Raw genomic sequence first — 20,466 nt, 5'->3', positions numbered from 1 at the left:
CTAATTTCACTGGAGGGGAAATTGCCCGTTGCCACCCCCCGGGTCTGCCACTGCAGTGGCGGCAGTTGTGCAGCTAAGCTCATTCCGGGACACTACATTGTCCCGGAATGAGGGTGCCCGGGACACAGGACAGGCTCTGAAAATGCGGGACTGTCCCGGGTGATCCGGGACACGTGCAGTGCCACCTTAACCGCATTATGGGCCCCCGGGCAAAGCAGTGCACTGGCCCCTGCCTACACAACAACTTACAGGAAAAAAATTTAAATTATCGATAAAAATAAGCTTACATTTATTGGTACCTCCAACAAATGCAATACATACATACAGACTGCTGAATATGCACACACTGACAGCTGAGTACACACACAGACTGCATAGTACACACAGACAGACTGCTAAATACATACTCACTCCGCTGAATACACACACACACACACACACACCCACAGAGACTGCTTAGTAAACACAGACTGCTAAATACACACCGACTGCAGTGAGGGGTGCTGTGTGTGATGTGTACGAGGGGTGCTGTGTGTGTGTGAGGGGTGCTGTAAGTGTGAGGGGTGGTTTGTGAAGTGTGCTGTGTGTGTGTGTGGAGCTGTGTGTGTTGGAGGGGCGCTGTGCGTGGGTGGGTGGTGTTTATGTGTTGCAGAGTGTGAGGGGTGCATAGAGCAAATGTTTTCTTGTTTTTTTTTTAATATTAAATCTACATTAATAAAATCAGCATGTCCCCCTCACCCCAAAACCTTTCTACTTACCTTTCAGTGAAGGGGGGAGGGGGTGGTCTATATAGCCTGCAGTCTCTCCCTTTGGGTCAGTGTGGGAGTTCTTTGATCTCCCCACTGGCCCACAGCAATAGAGCAGGGCCGGCTCTCCATGGCCGGCAGGGGAGATCAAAGGATCTACCCTGTTGACCTGGGCAGCACAGTGGGGCCCCCATGCCTGTGGGGCCCCCGGACAACTTCCCAGTGTGCCCAGGGGAAAAGACATGTAGGCACCCTTCCGGCGACCTATGGCTGCGTGCCCACAGAGGGGTTTGCCATCGCTAATCTATTCACTAAAACAGCTTCATTAAAGGGAATCTCCAGTGCCAGGAAAACAATCTGTTTCCACCCCCCAATCCCCAGTTACTGAGGGGGTGAAAACCCCTTCAGTCACTTACCTGAGGCAGCGGCGATGTCCCTCGTCGCTGTCTCCTCCTCCGCGCCGCTCCTCCTTCTTACTCCGTCAGCCGGTTGGCGAGACTGATCCCGCCCACCGGCCGAGGAGACCTAATGCGCATGCGCGGCAATGGTCTCCCCATAGGAAAGCATTGAAAACGAATCTCAGTGCTTTCCTATGGGGATTTGAGCGACGCTGGAGGTCCTCACACAGCGTGAGGACGTCCAGCGACGCTCTAGCACAGGTTTCCTGTGCTATAGAGCAGGAAGTTCCCTCTAGTGGCTGTCTAGTAGACCGCCACTAGAGGTGGGGTTAACCCTGCAAGGTAATTATTGCAGTTTATAAGAAACTGCAATAATTACACTTGCAGGGTTAGGAGTAGTGGGAGTTGGCACCCAGACCACTCCAATGGGCAGAAGTGGTCTGGGTGCCTGGAGTCTCCCTTTAAGTTAAAGTTGTTTTGGTGCTTATAGTGTCCCTTTAAAGTCATACATGTATACAGGGCTATAACCCTTTACCTTATTTCCATCGCTAAGTTGTGATTATCAGGAGAGTTCAGCACCGCATAGATATTGTTAAATGCTGAAGTTTCTCATTTTAACTTTAATTTTAAACCAGCAAAACTATGGATTTTTAAATATCTTATCTGATATTTCAGTTAATGTTTAGTGTGCTCCACAACATCCAGAATCTCTAAAGAACCATAAACACATTACGCCCAGTGACTCTTTCTTCCTTTACATTGCTGGAGGTATTCGTACCAATCTGTGGTTACTCTATTTACCTGTCTATACTGATCTCTAAGGTCAGATTATTGAAAATATCCCATGGGTTATGGAGAGTTCACAGGCCTTACTGTCCCTTGAACTGTCCCTCTTTGGCCCGTGTAAAGTAGTCATTTCTGTTTGTGTTCCAGGTATATGTTGAAAAGTATTCCAGTGTCTGAGATTATTGCTGTGCTACAACCTGCTACCTAGTGGGTTTTTGTTTTGTTTTGTTTTTAGAGCTGGTGCAGGTTGGACAGAGCGGGGTGGTTGGGTTTCGTTTTTGGCTTTGTTTATGAATTGGCCACATGTTATAGGTACCTATACAGCATGACTCGTACACAGTACATTAAATCTAGCCATGACTTGAAATCTGTTGCCAGTTAGGAAACCTTTTAACCTTCATTCATCAGATAGGTTACCTGATGTCCACGTGTAGCTTCTTCAGGCTTAAAAACAAACAAACCAGCAACTCTAACAAATATAAATCTCTAAGCAGTATTTCTCTCCCCACTCAAGAGCCCCTCATTGTACAGAATATCATGCCTGGAGCTATGTATCTGTTCACATATTTAGGGTCTCTCGATATACCATTTTCTATTAGCAGAATTTACATCTTTCTCATAGCAGTCCCTTTGCATGTCTGCGGTTTGTCATGCTGAAGCTAAGGTGTTCAAAGCTGAACCCCATATTATACCGTATTTAGTGTCAGTCTTTCTTCCTTCCTAAAACTGTGACCTGTTCTGCTGGCGCTAACTCTTACTGTGATGCATGCATTTGTCGTTGCAGATTAAAGAGATCCTAAATCAGTTACTCCCGACTCTGGCTGACCCATACACCAAACTTGTGAAACTGCTGGAAAAATGCAACATATCGCGGGGCAAGCCAAACTCTATGGCTTTTTACATTACTGACCTATTCTCACAGTGGCTTAAAGATCACCCAGTCCCCCGGCAGGTCAGATGGATTTTGTTTTTTCTCTTGTTCCTTAGATGATGGCATTAAAGACACAATACATTGGAGCACGGACTGGAATAGGAAACCTTTTAACCTACATTCATCAGATAACAATTCTCCTGCTCTATAGAATACGTTCTAAGTCTATATTCTGATGTGTGCTGCAGAGACCTGTAGGGATTAGTTCTGTAATTATTCTTCTACCAAATAGTGTAAGGATTCCAGTGACTTGGTACATACTGAATGCCACCGCCTGGCTCCCATATCTTAGATCAGAATCTTCTCACTGGCTGGCTGAAGTTTAATCAAGTACCTTACTTTTATATGCAGAAGGAACTTTTCTTTCAACTACAGTACATTTCAACATACTTTATTTTCTTGGCTTTTGATAAAAGAAAGACTATTTTTATTTTCTGTGTCTCTCTGTGTACTAACTTCATAGAAAGTGTCCAGTCTGTAGAAGATATTAACCTGTAACTTTAGGAAGGAGCTGAAGTTTAAACCATGTTTACTTTGTTCCCCTGTCATGGCGTTAGACCGGCATCAGGCTACGGAAACTGCAAGTGCGCGTGTTTGCCCTAGTCGTAGAAGGAGCGCTCCTGGAACTGCTGTGCAATATATTCATCATCCACAATGCAGACAGGGATTTCTTACTGGGTCACGTGACTCACCTTCACAGCCAGGGCAAGTACAAAGAGGTGAGAGCCACGATGGGCATCCTGATTGGGGTTTGTGGCTATTTCTGGAGCATCCTTTATTAAACTATGAAATAATTGGTGGCTCACTGAGAAATTGATCCTCCACAGCCATTACTTATTGAATATTGTTTTTGATTGTCTGCCTTATACTCCTGCTTCCCTTTCTGTATTTCCTGTGTCTTTCACACATTTAAGGGGTTAATTCACTAAAGTGTTGGTTATGAAGGATACCCTGGCATTGACAATGTTGGACTAAATAATCTAAAATAAAGCACTTTAGAAGATTAGAGCACTTGTGACTTTCTGTGTGAGATGTGATGTTAGTGACGTTAGTGACTTCTTGCTGGTATTATCCGATGTTTCACCCAGAGCACTCATTGCATCACTGGTTCTAGCGTGCATTATAGGTTTCCAAAGCTTGATTCGGGAAGGCTAAGGATAACGAGGAATTTTATTTCTTTTACTTGTTATCTAGATAATGGTAAATGTTTAATAAAATCTCCTTCCTGGAGAGCCTGTGACGCAGTCATTGAGAGTAGAACACATGCAGAAGGATGACGTGTGACTTTTTGTGTTATTTGTGAATTGGAAAATGTAAGAAGTCCAATGTACTGCTCACAGCACAATTCAGATGTTATCTGTATAAGTAGCCCATGTGTTATAAATGGCTGCCCACAAACCAACATGGCGGCCATGCTGCCTGAACCCTCCTCCCTCTCCACTTCCATCTTACCCTTATTTAAAGCTGAGACAATGGTGGAATTCAGAGGCTCATACACTGAGCTGCTACTCCACGAAGCCCCCTGAATGGGGCAGGCTGTGTCTAAAAAATAATACAGGGTGAGCAGAAGGCGGACTACTGTTTCATGGCCGTCTTGTGTTACACTTCAGCCTTTTGAAAGAGTGTCTGTGGCAGGCTGAATGAGACTCTCCTGCACTCTAAAAGGCAGAGGGAAGAGGACAATGGTGCCTCTTGTCACAGGCAAGCCCCTCCAGCAGTGAAAAGCTATTGTCTGGCAGTCTGTGCATGCTTCACTGCCTCCCATACTGCTCCCTGAATCTGCAGAACTGCATTCAGGGTCTTGTCAGCTTTGATTAGCAGCGAGCCTGGTGAATTAATGGCCTGTGATATTCTGTTTTTCGGGGTGGCCCCTGTCTGCTTGTGATGGGATCAGCTAGGGCCAGTGATGATAAACCCTGCCAATTGCATATCCCATGATTCTCAGCCAGCATTGCCTCATGGAAAATCTCATACCATAGGCACTACCAGGGCCGGATTAAGAGTACAGTGGGCCTGGTGCTGACAATTATGATGGGCCTAATTACGGAATCTTATCGACCAAAAACACTAAAACAGTCATTCCTCCCAAGCGTCATGTATCTGATGGAGATGGTGCTGGAGGGAAACTCATAGGATGCAGCTATAAGAAAACACATACTCTATGCTAATCTCTCTATAATTTATGCTTTCATCTTTCAAGTAAATCCATAACCCCTAACTGCAGTGTCCGGTGAAGAAGAAAGTCAATGGGCGGGGTAAAAGGGTGGGCCACTGGCGCGAATCACGTGACCAGACCTGCCAAAAGGGGTGAACATGCCCAAAAAGGGGGCATGTTTGTCCAAAGAATTGAAAGGTCAACCTGGCATGAATGCATGTCAGGCTCCCTGCCAATCCTGCAGGCTGTCCAACTAAGGGCATACTATGCAGGCAGCACCCTGAGCTTGACATAAATGCATCTAATGATGCGCTCACTCCATGCTTTCTAAGGACTGTCCCCTAGCACTCGGTGGTCCACTTGTCTCCTTACCTTCTTACTAGCAGGCACAAGTTCCTGAGACAGAGAAAAGGTGTATGTATTGAGTGTAGAATAAAGGGGACATGCCACAGTGTTAGAGAGACCAACGTCTGCATTACCTAAACTAATTTTATTGTCAGCCAGTCCACACAAGTTTTGTTCCCATACATCCCTCTTAAGCTTCCAAACTTAAAGGGACTCTATAGTCACCAGAACAACTACAGCTTATTGTATTTGTTCTGGTAAGTAGAATCATTCCATTCAGGCTTTTTGCAGTAAACATTGTCTTTTCATAGAAAATAACTCCACTGGCCACTCCTTAGATGGCTGCTAGAGGTGCTTCCTGGGGAAGTACTGCCTAGTGTGCAGCACTGCCACTCAGTGTCTCCACCCTCTGCATGCAGACACTGAACTTTCCTCAGAGATGCATTGATTCAATTTATCTTTATGAGGAGATGCTGATTGGCCAGGGCTATGTTGGACTTGTGCTGGCTCTCCCCCTGATCTGCCTAGCTGACAGTCTCAGCCAATCCTATGGGGAAGTATTGTAATTTGCTCAGACCACCACTTCTGATGATGTCAGCAGGCAGTCAGTTCAGAGGCAGAGCCAGCAGCTGTAGACTTGAATACAAGTAATATTTTACTATATTTAGGGAGGCAAGAAGGGGCCAGGGTGGTGGTTTTAACATAATAGGGTCCGAAATACATGATTGTGTTCCTGACCCTATAGTGCTCCTTTAAGCAAGAGTATGTCGAGAGTAGTTAAGGTTGCCACCTTTCTTGGAAAAAAATACCAGCCTTAATCATTTGTATAATTAATTAGTTATGCATGACATCACAAGGAGTGACATCAGAGAAAATTCTGTAAAATCACCAGAAAACTACATACCGTATATACTCGAGTATAAGACGAGTTTTTCAGCACATTTTTTGTGCTGAAAAACACTCACTCGTCTTATACTCGAGTCAGTTGTCTGTATTATGGCAATTTTCATTGCCATAATACAGACAAGGACCGGGGGCTGTCAGGAAGCTGTAACTTACCTTCACCGCAGCTCCTGTCAGCTCCCTTCTCTCTCCTCCGTCCATGCAGCTCCCAGGTCAGCTTCCTCTGCAACTCTCACGGGTTACCGTGGCAATGCTCCGCGCGGCCGCGAGAGTTGCAGAGGGAGCTGACCTGGGAGCTGCACGGACGGAGGAGAGAGAAGGGAGCTGACAGGAGCTGCGGTGAAGGTAAGTTACAGCTTCCTGACAGCCCCCTCCTGCAGCCCATCCACTGGACCACCAGGGAGTGAGAGCCCCCCTCCCTGGCCAGCTAACAAGCAGGGAGGGGGGACGAAAAAAAAAATAAAAAAAAAAATAATAAAATTAAAAAAATAATAATAATAAAAAAAATAACAACATGAAAAAAATATATATATTACAATAATAATTAAATAATAATAATTAATAAAATACCCACCCCCACCAATGCTCTGCACTCACACACACACACACTGCACTCTCACTCACACAAACTGCATTTATACACACACTCATACACACACTGCACTGCATTCATTATATACACACACTGCATTCATACACACACTGCACTCATACATACACACTGCACTCATACATACACACTGCACTCAAACATACACACTGCATTCACACTGCACTCATACACACACACTGCACTGCATTCATTATATACACACTGCATTCATACATACACACTGCACTCATACATACACACTGCATTCACACTGCACTCATACACAAACTGCACTGCATTCATTATATACACACTGCACTCATATACACACACTGCACTGCATTCATTATATACACACTGCACTCATATACACACACTGCACTCCATTCATTATATACACACTGCATTCATACACACACACTGCATTCATACACACACACTGCATTCATACACACACACTGCATTCATACATACACACTGCACTCATACATACACACTGCACTCATACATACACACACTGCATTCATTATATACACACTGCACTCACACACTGCATTCATTATATACACACTGCATACACACTGCACTGCATTCATTATACACACACTGCACTCATATACACACACTGCACTCATATACACACACTGCACTCCATTCATTATATACACACTGCATACACACACAGCATTCATATACACACTGCATTCATACACACACACACACTGCATTCATTATATACACACACTGTAAATAAATATTCAGTTAATATAACTTTTTAGGATCTAATTTTATTTAGAAATTTACCAGTAGCTGCTGCATTTTCCACCCTAGTCTTATACTCGAGTCAATAAGTTTTCCCAGTTTTTTGGGGTAAAATTAGGGGCCTCGGCTTATATTCGGGTCGGCTTATACTCGAGTATATACGGTAGTTTGATTCTGCTCTATAGATGGATTGCTCCCAGTGTCTCCCTGTCTCCCAGTGTATCTTTTCAGTCTCGCAAGTCACCCAGTGTCTAAGTGTCCCTATGTATCACAGTGTCAGTGTCCCCATGTCTCCCAGTCCCCTAGTCTCCCAGTGTCTCAGTGTCCCCATTTCTCCCAGTGTCCCAATGTCTCAGTGTGTCCCCATGTCACTAGGATACTGGGGACACAGTGAGACATGGGGATACTGAGAGACCCGGGGACACAGAGATCCAGGGACACAGAGATCCAGGGACACAGAGATCCAGGGACACAGAGACATGGGGACACAGAGACATGGGGACACAGAGACATGGGGACACAGAGACATGGGGACACAGAGACATGGGGACACAGAGACATGGGGACACAGAGACATGGGGACACAGAGACATGGGGACACAGAGACATGGGGACACAGAGACATGGGGACACAGAGACATGGGGACACAGAGACATGGGGACACAGAGACATGGGGACACAGAGACATGGGGACACAGAGACATGGGGACACAGAGACATGGGGACACAGAGACATGGGGACACAGAGACATGGGGACACAGAGACATGGGGACACAGAGACATGGGGACACAGAGACATGGGGACACAGAGACATGGGGACACAGAGACATGGGGACACAGAGACATGGGGACACAGAGACATGGGGACACAGAGACATGGGGACACAGAGACATGGGGACACAGAGACATGGGGACACAGAGACATGGGGGCACAGAGACATGGGGGCACAGAGACATGGGGGCACAGAGACATGGGGGCACAGAGACATGGGGGCACAGAGACATGGGGGCACAGAGACATGGGGGCACAGAGACATGGGGGCACAGAGACATGGGGGCACAGATACATTTAGGTAACCTGGGAGAAATGGGGACACAGACACTGGGAGACATGGGGACACCTAAACATTTGCGGACACAAAGACACTAGGGACACAGAAACATGGAAACACAGACACTGGGAGACTAGGGGACACTAGGAGACTAGGGGACACTGGCTTGGAGACAGACACTTGGGGACACTGGGAGATATGGGGACAGTTGTGGACATAGACATGGGGACACTGGGACATATAGGGACACTGGGAGACATGGGGACACTAGGCACACTGAGAAACTAGGAACACAGACACTGGGAAACATGGGTACACTGAAACATTTGGGGACACTAAGACACTAGGGACACAGAGACATGGGAACACAGACACTGGGAGACTAGGGGACACTGGGAGACTAGGGGACACTGGCTGGGAGACAGACACTTGGGGACACTGGGAGACATGGGGACAGTTGTGGACATAGACATGGGGACACTGGGACATATAGGGACACTGGGACACACGAGGACACTAGGCACACTGAGAGACATGGGGACACTGAGACACTAGAGACACTGGCTGGGGGCATGGGGACACTGGGAGACATAGTGTCTCCGTGTCCCAATGTCTCAGTGTCTCCCAATGTCCCTATGTCTCACAGCGTCCCCATGTGTCTCAGCATCCCCATGTGTCCCAGTGGCCCCATGTTTTCCAGTGTCCCCAAGTGTCTCAGTGTTCCCAGGTCTCCCAGTGTCTGTGTCCACATGTGTCCTATTGTCTCAGTGTCCCCTAGTGTCTGTGTCCCCATGTGTCCCCTAATGTCTGTGTCCCCTAGTGTCTCAGTGTCCCCTAGTGTCTCAGTGTCCCCTAGTGTCTCAGTGTCCCCTAGTGTCTCAGTGTCCCCATGTTTTTCAGTGTCCCCAAGTGTTTCAGTGTTCCCAGGTCTCCCAGTGTCTGTGTCGCCATGTGTCCTAGTGTCCCCTAGTGTCTGTGTCCCCATGTGCCCCCTAGTGTCTGTGTCCCCATGTGCCCCCTAGTGTCTGTGTCCCCTAGTGTCTCAGTGTCCCCATATGTCCCCTAGTGTCTCAGTGTCCCCTAGTGTCTTAGTGTCCCTATGTGTCCCTGCTGCCTTTCCCACCATCCCTCACTTACCTGAGCTGTAGAGCTGCTGTCTGGACTCTGTGCTGTGTTGCTGCTCCCCCACGGATCAGTGAGTAGTAGAGAGAGGCAGGGATATGCTGCAACTTCCTATCCCTGCCTCTCTCCAAACACAGTGACCCCTACTGGCCGGTGCTGATATTGCAGAGTAATCTCCATTTATTCTGAGAAAAATACCTGCATTTGTTTTGACGGTATTACTGCAATACCGGCATGGCAAGGCAGCCTCAAATACCGGCTGTGCCAGTAAAATACCAGTCAGGTGGCAAACCTAAGAGTAGTGTGTAAAAAAAAAAAAAAAATTTTTTTTTTTTTTTTTTTTTTTTTTTTTAAATGGGCCTATTCCATGGGCCTGGGCCTGGAGCTGCAGCTCCATCAGCCCCTATGTTAATCCGGCCCTGGGCACTACCACCTACCTTTGCACCATGACAGAGGCAGTGTTTTACTAGCGGCCTCAACTGTGGAAGGAGTAGTTTCCAATATTGACAGTTCTGTCTCTTCTCATGTCAAATGTGCAAAAGCAAAATCGAACTTTGACAATGTCTTCTTATGTCTTTGTTCTACCTATAAACATTTGTTCTGTATTTACGTGTATGTCTTGTTTTAGATGCTGCACGCATGCTGGCTTGCATTCAGGTTACTTGTACAAGAAGTACAAACCACGTTGCAGGCACCTTTTACAAAATGCAGACAGATGTTTATAACCGCTTTCTACCGTACTGACATTTTTAAGTTAACTACATGAGATGATATGGGAGAATGTGTCAAAACCGTAGAATGGTTTGCCAGTTACCTATAAATCAAGCTTTTATTTATTTTTATATTTTAGCATATTCACTAAACTAAGAATTGCTGAGCATTAACGAGGGAATTCTGCATTTTAGGTGAAAATATAATAAAAAATAAAGCTGTAAAGTGTTTTCGTTAGATCTGCATCAATTCCTACTGAATTATTCAGTGACTAGCTTACTGAATAACATCGAGTCTTAAATGGCATTAATGAAGTGATGGGTAGTATCTGCTTGGCCAGAATGTCGTACACATGTTGCATTAATACCAACACCTGATTTTATTCTTTATTTTGCATTTATGGTGCATCTACACAACATTTCTGATGGTTTTTGTTTGTGTTGGGAGAAAGATGGTAATTGGTTCCATTCCAGCAACGTGTGCCCAAACTCCTTTATACATGCCTGTTACTGGCATCTGTATGGCTGGGCATAATGCAATGCAGGCCCCTCTGCTCCGCTGTAACAGACTAGTTGATGGACTTTGTTTTCTTTTTCTTCCAGGCAGTGATTCTGAGTACGAAGCTGAACCTTCAGCTTGACCTGGATCTGGAAGATGTGAGTATTGATTCGTGCAGCAATGCTCTGTATAGATCCAGTCTGGGCTTTACAGCTGGTTTACTGAAGGATTCAGGGCACATTATTCTAATCTCGCACTGAACGTCCCCTGTACTGCTGTACCTTCAACACATTCCACATGCACGATCTATTAGATCCCTGCAGACTCAGACTGAAAATCTTAGAAATAATTATAACTAAAGGTTGAGTTATGTCTGTGCATGAGAAGTATTAGCTTGATAGCCCATGAGCTTACAATCTAAAGATATAGGCCAAGTACTTTGCCCACAAGCCGAGATCTAGCCATCTTTATTTTTGTTGTGCAGGTGGTTACATGTTATCAACGGACGCCACAACAGCGTACTTCAAGTTTCATATCAGTTAGACAGAGACATGATAAGTCGCACAATTTTATATTTTCTAGGTATATCGATTAAACATCTAAAGTGATAGAGTAAGCTTAACTAGAATACAATGAAATAAAATAACATAGTAGTTGCTCGTCGGTGCTAATTTTGCTATGCTAGCATAGTTATAATGCTTGAACCTGTTTTGCAGTTTAGCAGTAGCTAATTAAAATATGGTAGTCATGCTGTGAGTGTATAGGCTAGGAGGTCTATAGGCTAGATAGTGGTTAACAGTACTAAGATTTGCCTACATTATAGAGTCACATCGTTAGTCTCTCTAGACATGTTTATGCTCTGCTGTGTCATTAGGTAACTGAGTGTATGCTTAATTTACCAAGCTAGTGTACATTTTGTAGGCGTTATAATCAGGCTCATTGGATTATGTATGGGATTAACAACCTGCTGTATATACTTCAATGAGCTACATTAACTAGCATTAAAATGTGATGCAGTCATAAGCTTATAGAATATGCTCAAGGTTGGTCTCTGAAATGTCCCAGGAGGCTCCCTCTCAGACCAAGTCCTTGAAGCAGGGAGGCTACTATGGTAGAACTATAAAGCAAAATTAAGACATGGGCCATCCTTATGTGTTGTGTGTTTGAGAGGGGCACATACATTTAAGAGGAAGTCCCAGCATCCCTGGCTCCTGGTCTGTTATCAGCCGACTCCCGTCACGGGTATCCCGGTGTTGGGCAGCTCAGTGAAGTATGTCAGGGCTCCGGTCTCGTCTTGTGGGGCCGGACGGTCCCCCAGATGTTGAATGCCATGAGAACAGGAGACTCTCTACGAGGTGCAGAGGTATGTCTCACGCTTGACTGACTTTGGTTGTGCTGCTTCTTATGCCGGGGTGATGTTTGCCTCTAGCTTTGTTTGGAGCGTGGTCTCTGCGTTGTGAGCGTGGGTACGAGGGAGGCACGAGGTGTCCGCCATTAGGAATGAGTCGGCAGTTATGTTAGTCACTTGCCTTCCTGCCTGCACCTCCACTTCTCCCCTACTGGGTTTAGCTCTCTTGGGTTGGACCCAACGGTCCCAGGGGGGGTAATGGGATGCCTGCCCCACCATTGCAGTTGCTGGGTAGCCCCGGAGCGGGAGAGCAGCCGCCTCCCCCGCCCGGTGCACACAAGGCCGCATTCTGTCGCAAGTGTGGCTGCTCGGGTTTTACCGGGTCACCGACCCCTACTACCGTGCCCTGCAGTGTCAGGCTTCGGTGTGGGCTCAAGATGGTCCCGGAATTAGTCTGAGTGAGGCCGTGTTTCGCCTTCTATGCCAGGATTGTGGAGGAGCTCCTATGAAACACGTCTGCCCTCCATGACAGTCATGCCCCGCCCCCCATCAAAGCTTTTTATATAAACATTTCTACCTTTTCTATATTGAACTAACTAATGTAGGCAGGACTTCCTAGTTAATGTTATTCTATAGAGAAACTGGAGGTGGAAGATCTTTCTCATGATGGGTGGTGCAATGACCAGATGGTGTTATAAGCACAGTGGAGTAACTGGAAAGTGGAACCGTGGCATGCTTGGGGGTAACTGGAAAGTGGAACCGTGGCATGCTTGGGGGTAACTGGAAAGTGGAACCGTGGCATGCTTGGGGGTAACTGGAAAGTGGCTGATCCCTGTTGGAGGGGTGGAAATGTGTGGACATTAGGGACTCAATGCTGCCAACAAATATAACAAACTATGTTTGAAAAATTTATGGAAAATCCACAGGAGTTTTGGATGAAAAAGGAAATTTTCAGCAAACAGTGAGTCTGTTAAAGCCATAAAAAGGTAATGAATCCTCAAACTGGAAATGATGCACATTGAATAAGACCCAAATAGAGGAACCATATACTGCCCCAGGCAATGATTCAACTTGAAAAAATGCTTTTTTTTCTAGAAGTTACAGGGGTTCAATTCTGCAGAACAGCAAATTGTTCCCAGATCTCTAGAAGTAACTGGATTAACAGAGCTATTGTGACCAGTGCGACTCTCACACACGTGAGCCATGGTTTCATCTAATCTGAAACACAAGCCCACAGTGACTTGCAAGGCCTCCCGTATCACGGGGTCCAGTAAGAAACTGAGGATGATGTTCTAGTGGACGGAAACCGATCATTCACAGACCAATCATTGTATATCTGAGTTGTGTAGTAACTCATTTCTCAACAGCGATGTGTGTTTATGTACACAAGGTATAGATTTAAATTGTCACAAGGTATATATTTAAATTGTCACAAATTAAACGTAAATTTTTAGTGTTGACATTGCCTTAGTGATGCAGTAATGTTGCTGCATTTAGAAGGGCAACTTTATGTTGTATTAAAAGTGAGCCGTACACCTGAGGATTCAAGTTTACCAGCATTCAAAATGCTGTATACTGGATCTCTCATCATTCCTTAGTTAGACATATATCCCTACAGCCCCTGATCTGCCTCCCAGTGCACACTGCATCAAAACGAATCCAGGGCAGAATTTATTGATTTAAATGTGATCTAGCCTCAGCAATGATGGCAACCTTCATAAATAGAGACATTTTTCACAAACTTATTTTGAATAAGCTCGTACTATCGCCAGTGCAAAGGTGAACTGGCAGTGTTTAATCCTCTGGATCTTGCAAGGGGTCAAATCTTTGCCATGTCACCTTTGCAGTGGCTGTAATGCAGGATTAGTAAAATAACTGGGCACATCAGAATCTGTTCTTTGTCCTCTTCGAATCCGAGTTGGAAATTCCGACGTGTTGCTGGACATAACCTTCTCAAGTAAATCTGCTTACAGGACCATGCAGTTTAATTTCACCTTGTTTGCTCTTGGGAGCAGGATTGAGCGTTTAACCTGGTAACTCTTCCCAGAATCCTCCGGTGTTCCGAGTCCAATACATAGAAGGCATTTTGTTCTCTGTTTCTGTAGATGTGTGCTCCTGTGTTGCTCCTTGAGCAATTCCATCTTGCCGAGTGCTACGTGGCTCCCCACCCAGAGCTGCAAAGGAAGTTTCTTCAGATGTTGGACCGTTGGAGTGACACCAATTTCAACCCCAGAATTGCAAGCAGGTGAAGCAATATGTGTAGAATTCAGATTGGCTTTATTTTTATTTTTTTTCACATTTTGTTTTAAAACTTGTGGAATATTTAAAACATAAAATACAATTTTGGTCACTCTATGCACATTATCTGCTACAGGGTACTTTGTTTTCATAGCTATTAATTTTCTTTTTATGTTTTGTAGGCAGTATAAAAATCTTCCACTGCCCAAGCCCGATCGGCTGAGCATGAAAACGCTTAGTAAAATCGCCTTCCGCCTCTTGGAACAGTACAACCTTGATCCAGGTTGGTCTCACGGTCTTTCTGTAAGCTGTTTAACTGTCCACTCTTTCCATGTTCTTTGAGACTGTTAATCTCCAATATCAGAGGAAGTACACTGCACAGCCACGTAGTTGTATTTTTTTTTTTTTTTTTTTACTGAATTAATTTCATGATTAATTGCAGCCCTTCTCTGATGACATTCACGAGTTCGGACCAGCTTTCAAAATATTGTCTCTGATCTCCATCCTGCTTACCAGAGTAAACGTTTAGTGTAGTTTTTACCTTAAAATATAACGCGCACTTTTGGGTCAACTCAAATTTCGGCCACGTTTATTTAAATCCAGCTCCACTCCATAGTCTTTCAAAAAGGACTCTACATGGAAGTCTGGCAAAGTGTTGCGCCAGTTTAGTTTTTCTTTTTACCTTCTCTGCTTAAGAAATCACAGTAAATTTTGAGTTTTTGGACGAAAGAGGAATATAAACGCTACCACGAGAATGTTCTTCCTTGATAACATTGATTGGTTAAAAAGAAATGTTTTTTTTTTTTTTTTTTGTAAATCTTTCTTTTATTATGGCACATGCGTTATGGGGTACAGAAGAGAAAGAGGAGGCATTGTGGGGTAACATAAGGTAATTGCAACAGTAAGACACATAGTGCACTCCAAAGAAAGATTGCCATATTTTTTGTTTTAAATTGTGGTAAAACGGTTACGTGAATACAAGCTTGGTTAGTAAAGTAAATGTCGAGGATCATTATAAGAAACAGTTAGGCAATGCGTGTAAACAGGGAAGTACATGTTTAGTCTAGCATATTGTTAGGAAATTAGAGTGTTTAACGAACATTGACAGCTTTAGTAGGAGGGCTTACGTTCTGCGCGGGTAAAACAGGCTCATAGGACAGGCTCAAAGGAATGCTAATAAAAGATTATGAAATGTTAAACGGTATGTTTGACATTGGCATTTCGTTATAAAACATGGTAGGTATACGATTCAACTAAGCTTAACAGTAGTTTGCCGTGCTTAAGTAAGGAGACAATTGCGCGTTTTACATTTTTAAATGGAAGTTTAACTGAATTACGTTAGTAACAGGTGAAGTAAGGCAGAGCTTATGACTCTCTATCACTCCTTACATTTAAGGGGAACAGGCTTAGTCTAGTGGTTAGTCTCCCATTGCAGGGATGTTGGTTAGTACATGCTTAAATCCTTAAAAGTGACGTGTTGACCGCATATGGATTTAAAGGCACAGGCTTATTTATAGCATTATCTGTCGCATATGGGTTAATAACAAAAGTAACGGTTAATTCACAGGGTAAAACAAATAATAAACAGTTGAGATGAGCTGGGCAAATAGTGATACATTGCAGGGTATAGTTTAAACCTTGCAGAGAATTTCTGCTGCTCAAAGCACATGATATAAAAACAGACAAAAAAAAATAAAAATAAAAAATGCCAGCCTAGTACCCCACTTGTATGACAAAATAAACTATGAGAGACATCTTAAGCTGTGCTGTTATCAGGTGAGGTAAGCTAGGAGTAGCATTGACATTAGTAAAGTTACTAGCAATTTGGTCTAAAGCATTGAGAGGGTGTGAGAATAGTTAAAAGGAGACAGCAAAACAGCATTTAGTTACAGACTGAGAGTTCTTGTTACAGCTCTGGAAACTTTCCCCCGTACTCGGGTGCAGCTCTCAGATCTCCGTTCTCAGTCCGCAATCATCCAACACCTGCTCTGTGGGTCTTCTGGGAATGCGAGTAGGCCGCTGGCTTTGTGTGGGGGATCCACCAGTCCGAAGTTCCCGATATCGGGCCCATAGTTCCGTGACAGCGATGTTCAGTGAGTGGTGTGCAGGTCAGTGTCACTCTGGGGGATGCCTGGTGGTATTTCTGTGGAGGAGTTTGGGCCCCATTTACTGGGGGTCGTTGTGCCGTCCTTGGTTGTTTGGATGGAACCCCTCTGCTGTCGCGTGTGTGAGGGGCTTGTGGTACGGGTCGTGAGGTACGATTTTTTCTGCCCCTTTTGTAAGTGGGAGTCTCATGTGCTTCTCCTGCTTGTCTCTCCGGTTTAGGTGGTCATTTGGGCGTTCTTGTCGATTGTTGTGTCCAGCTTAGTACTGGGTTGCGCAGTCTGTGTGCCGCATGTCTTCGGCCTGAGGCCTCAAATGCTGGTTTGGTGCTCTGTGTTGGATGCGGCTCGACGGCCCTTGCAACATCGCCATGTTTATTGCTTGTATGGCTCTTGCTCTTCCGTGGTGGGGCTGTCTGGATTAGCTTAGCCTCCAGCTTGCGCCAGAAATTTTCAAAGATTGCCGTTATAGTTTGCCGGGTCCCATGTTGTGGGTCTGTAGGTTCGGGGGAACACGTGGCGTCCGCCATGTTAGGTGCAGCTTCGTGTTGTATATGTTTCAGTGCATTCCCCCTCTGCTCCAGTTCTGGTCTCGCTTTGTTTCTCAGATGCGGACCGCGATAACCCCCGACGGTCCAGGGGGGGGGATAGCGGGGTTCCTGCTTGCGTTGTGTCAGCTTCTCTTGACACCGGACCGGGGGATCGGCCGCCTCTCCCGCTCTACGGTCGTCAAGCCTCATGGCGCAAGTCAGTCTGCCAGCCGGCATCAGAGTGCTTCAAAAACTGCCTGGTCGGTGTAGTCTCCGGTCAGTAGTCAGATGGGACTATTTGGGTCGCTATATACGAGGCTTTGCGGGTTAAATAGTCTTTTTTAGCACAATTTTCTGAGGAGCTCTGCAGTGGCACGTCTATCCTCCATGCTGGTCAGGCCCCGCCCCCCTGGTTAAAAAGAAATTTGTGTATCACTTATAGCGAGCAGAGGATGCATGTTGCCCCATTGAATGTCAGTGAAGGTTGGAGGTCAAGGTGAATTGAATGCCATTGGCTTCTTGCTCTTCATGACTCTGCAGAGCCTGAGTAATTGATGTGTACTGTACCCTTTATCATGTTAACCAGATCTGTTATCCTTCCTCCCAGCTCTCTGTGCAAACATAATCAACCATCGGCACCTGGGCACTTTGAAATTCCTCATGAATAAGAGATTTGTGGAGGTATGTATAGTCTTCGTCTCAGTCGTTCTTCTTGATTTTTAATCTTGTTGGAAAAGCTTTACAAAGGCTTTTAAGAATATTTGATTGTTTTTTAAATAAATATAAAAAAAAAAATAGTTTTTCAAAATATTAAAATATCACAATATGTCCTAAATAAATATTAACATATTTCTCACAATATTGAATGTTATCCAAATATATTCAATCATGTGAAAAGTTTATCTAAAAGTATTAAATGGAGAGGTGGGAAGACCTGAAATGTAACTTGGACACCCACAACTTGGGAGAATATTATAGGGCTTAAAATGACTTGTCTAACTGTAAATATCTGTCTGATGTTCTCACATAAATAGCTATTCACACCGAGCTTGTGTCACATTGTCTGTACTGGTTTCTCTTGTTTTGTTTGATGGGAGGACATGTCAAAATCATAAAGTAAGCCACCACAAGATATTTTCTGTGAATCTCACAGTATAGTCCACTTGTTGACTGAGCATCATTGGCGTTAGAATCTGCTGCCGTCTCTTTTACCATAAATTCCTGCTAGACATTGCATCACGTGCTAGTAAAAGCGGTAAAATCAGATTATTGTTATTGGTAAATGAAAACTATTTGGTGCATTCCTCATCAAGCAACTATCTCATCTGTTAAAAATGCTGTATGTTTAAATGTTAGTTCTTTATAAAATTTACTAAATTGACCAATTACTGACCTTTACTTAAAAGTAAGGCTTCAATTACAATTAGACTGTTCTTTTGTTGTTTTCCCCTTCAGAAAACCATGACTCATGAAAACTGGACAGACCACGTGGAGGTAACCTAATCGTGATCACATCTGCACATTTTGGGACTTAGAGGAATCTGTCTGGAAGGGCACAAGGAATGTCACAGCATTCTTTTATAGGAGACTCTCTCTTGCATAGACCCACATCATGCTGTGCTCACAGATAACTAAATCTTCCCTACTTCTGGTTACTGGAAGGAGTTAAATTCTGAAGGTTTAAGGAATAAATTCTTGCCTTCTGGCAGAAAATCTAATGTCTTTATTATTAAAGGATTCTTTACACCGCTGTAGGTAAAATCTCCTTTCTTCAAGTCTTAGTGGATGTCCTCTAGTTCTTTATACATATGTGTTAAAGAATAAAGCATAGATTGGAGTGCTCTTGTATCTAGTCTTATAATGAAATGTGGCCCCAGCTATTAAAGTGTTAAATGGGTGCTATACTCGGAGCTATCTGAAGACCAGTGTTTGTTTTGCAGAGCACGGTGGGAGATAACCGCTGGTTGCAAGAAAAGCTGATTTCCCTACTCGTTCGTTACTGTGGAGCTCAAACTGCGGCCTTCTGGGCTCGTAAATATCAGCTTCCTGAAGAGTACCTTTCCGGAGATGTTTCAGAAGCCCTGCAGAATCTGGGCGTCCAAGAAATGTAAGTAAAGAAGTTGGACTTTCAGATTTATTTCTCCCTCTTGGTCAGTAATTTGTTCGTAGAACTGGAAACGAGTGTTTTTTAATGTTTAGAAAACACTTTGAAGGCTCTGTAGATTTCCCTTACAGCCTCCAGGTTACGTTGATGAATGATTTGGCAATCTGCCACTGAAGAAAGGTTACTTTACTGCTTCCCCCAGACATGTTCTTCTCATTCAGCAAATATTTACTACCCTTTCTGCATTAATGTAAGCATCTGGAATAACCTTCCAGTGGAAGTAGTAAAGGTGAAGTCACACAGAAAGGGTAGTAGATGCCTGGAATAGCCTTCCTGAGGAAGCAGCAAAGGCTAACACAGTGCAGGAATGGAAGAATGCATGCGCTGCGTATAAGGCTATCCGTACAGAATGACTCCATTCTGGGCAGGTTGTGCAGGCTGGCTAATGCGTGGTGATCTCCTGTTGTCTTGTTTTCTTCTTACAGCATTGTATGTCTCTCAGCGTTTTTGCCCTAGTAGCAGGTTATGGCAATTGTTTAGGCAGTGACGAGGGTCTCTCCGAATATATCCCTGAATGTCTGTAGATTTCCTTGTGGTTGCAGCCATGTAATTAAGAGACCAGATTAGTGGCTCGAACATCTGAATTAGGCTGAATGCTCTCCAAACTTCCCCTCCACATCTGTCCTCAGCGGTTTAGTAAACAGGACCTCAGCAGAGTTCAGAGAATCTCAAATAGTCTGCTGGGGATTTACAATTCTTTGCTGCCTTATAGCATTCTGGATTTTCACTCGGGTCATTTCAGGGAGATCGCTTAAAAGGATAGTAAACTGGAAATTAAAAAATACATACGTTATAAGTATAAGTTAAGCCTGGATACAGATTTTCTGTAAGAATATTCAATTATTTGTATAGTACATAGCTCCATCCATGGTGTCAGAACCCAGGCTGTTACTGACTTATATGAGCCCTAATGCCAGCTGCTATGGGCATAGCAATGGCTTGGTGGTGCCTCCATGCCAGGCTGTGCACATACCCAACTTTGCTGGTTGTCTGATGTTTTTTTTGTGTCCATATAGAGGCTTAAGAAAACATTTTATATATTTAATTTTGTATTTATTTTTGGATTGCTTTTCATCCTG

General features: G+C 44.4%; 1 protein-coding gene across 2 annotated transcripts in view; it reads left to right on the top strand.

The window, feature by feature from the left end:
- The window catches only part of EXD3 (exonuclease 3'-5' domain containing 3), a 159,529-nt gene that overhangs the window by 41,845 nt on the left and 97,218 nt on the right, over positions 1-20,466 (top strand). For both annotated transcript variants that reach the window (XM_063432996.1, XM_063432995.1), the window contains exons 4-11: positions 2,715-2,882; positions 3,419-3,580; positions 11,110-11,163; positions 14,459-14,598; positions 14,774-14,874; positions 17,831-17,904; positions 18,679-18,717; positions 19,164-19,330. In XM_063432996.1, coding sequence (XP_063289066.1) covers positions 2,715-2,882; positions 3,419-3,580; positions 11,110-11,163; positions 14,459-14,598; positions 14,774-14,874; positions 17,831-17,904; positions 18,679-18,717; positions 19,164-19,330 — 905 coding nt within the window. The remainder of the gene's footprint in view (positions 1-2,714; positions 2,883-3,418; positions 3,581-11,109; positions 11,164-14,458; positions 14,599-14,773; positions 14,875-17,830; positions 17,905-18,678; positions 18,718-19,163; positions 19,331-20,466) is intronic.

This window comes from Pelobates fuscus, chromosome 9, assembly GCF_036172605.1.
Source record: "Pelobates fuscus isolate aPelFus1 chromosome 9, aPelFus1.pri, whole genome shotgun sequence".
In the NCBI taxonomy this organism is placed as follows: Eukaryota; Metazoa; Chordata; class Amphibia; order Anura; family Pelobatidae; genus Pelobates; species Pelobates fuscus.
Note: the sequence above shows the minus strand (reverse complement) of the source record. Positions and strands in the feature narration are given on the sequence as shown.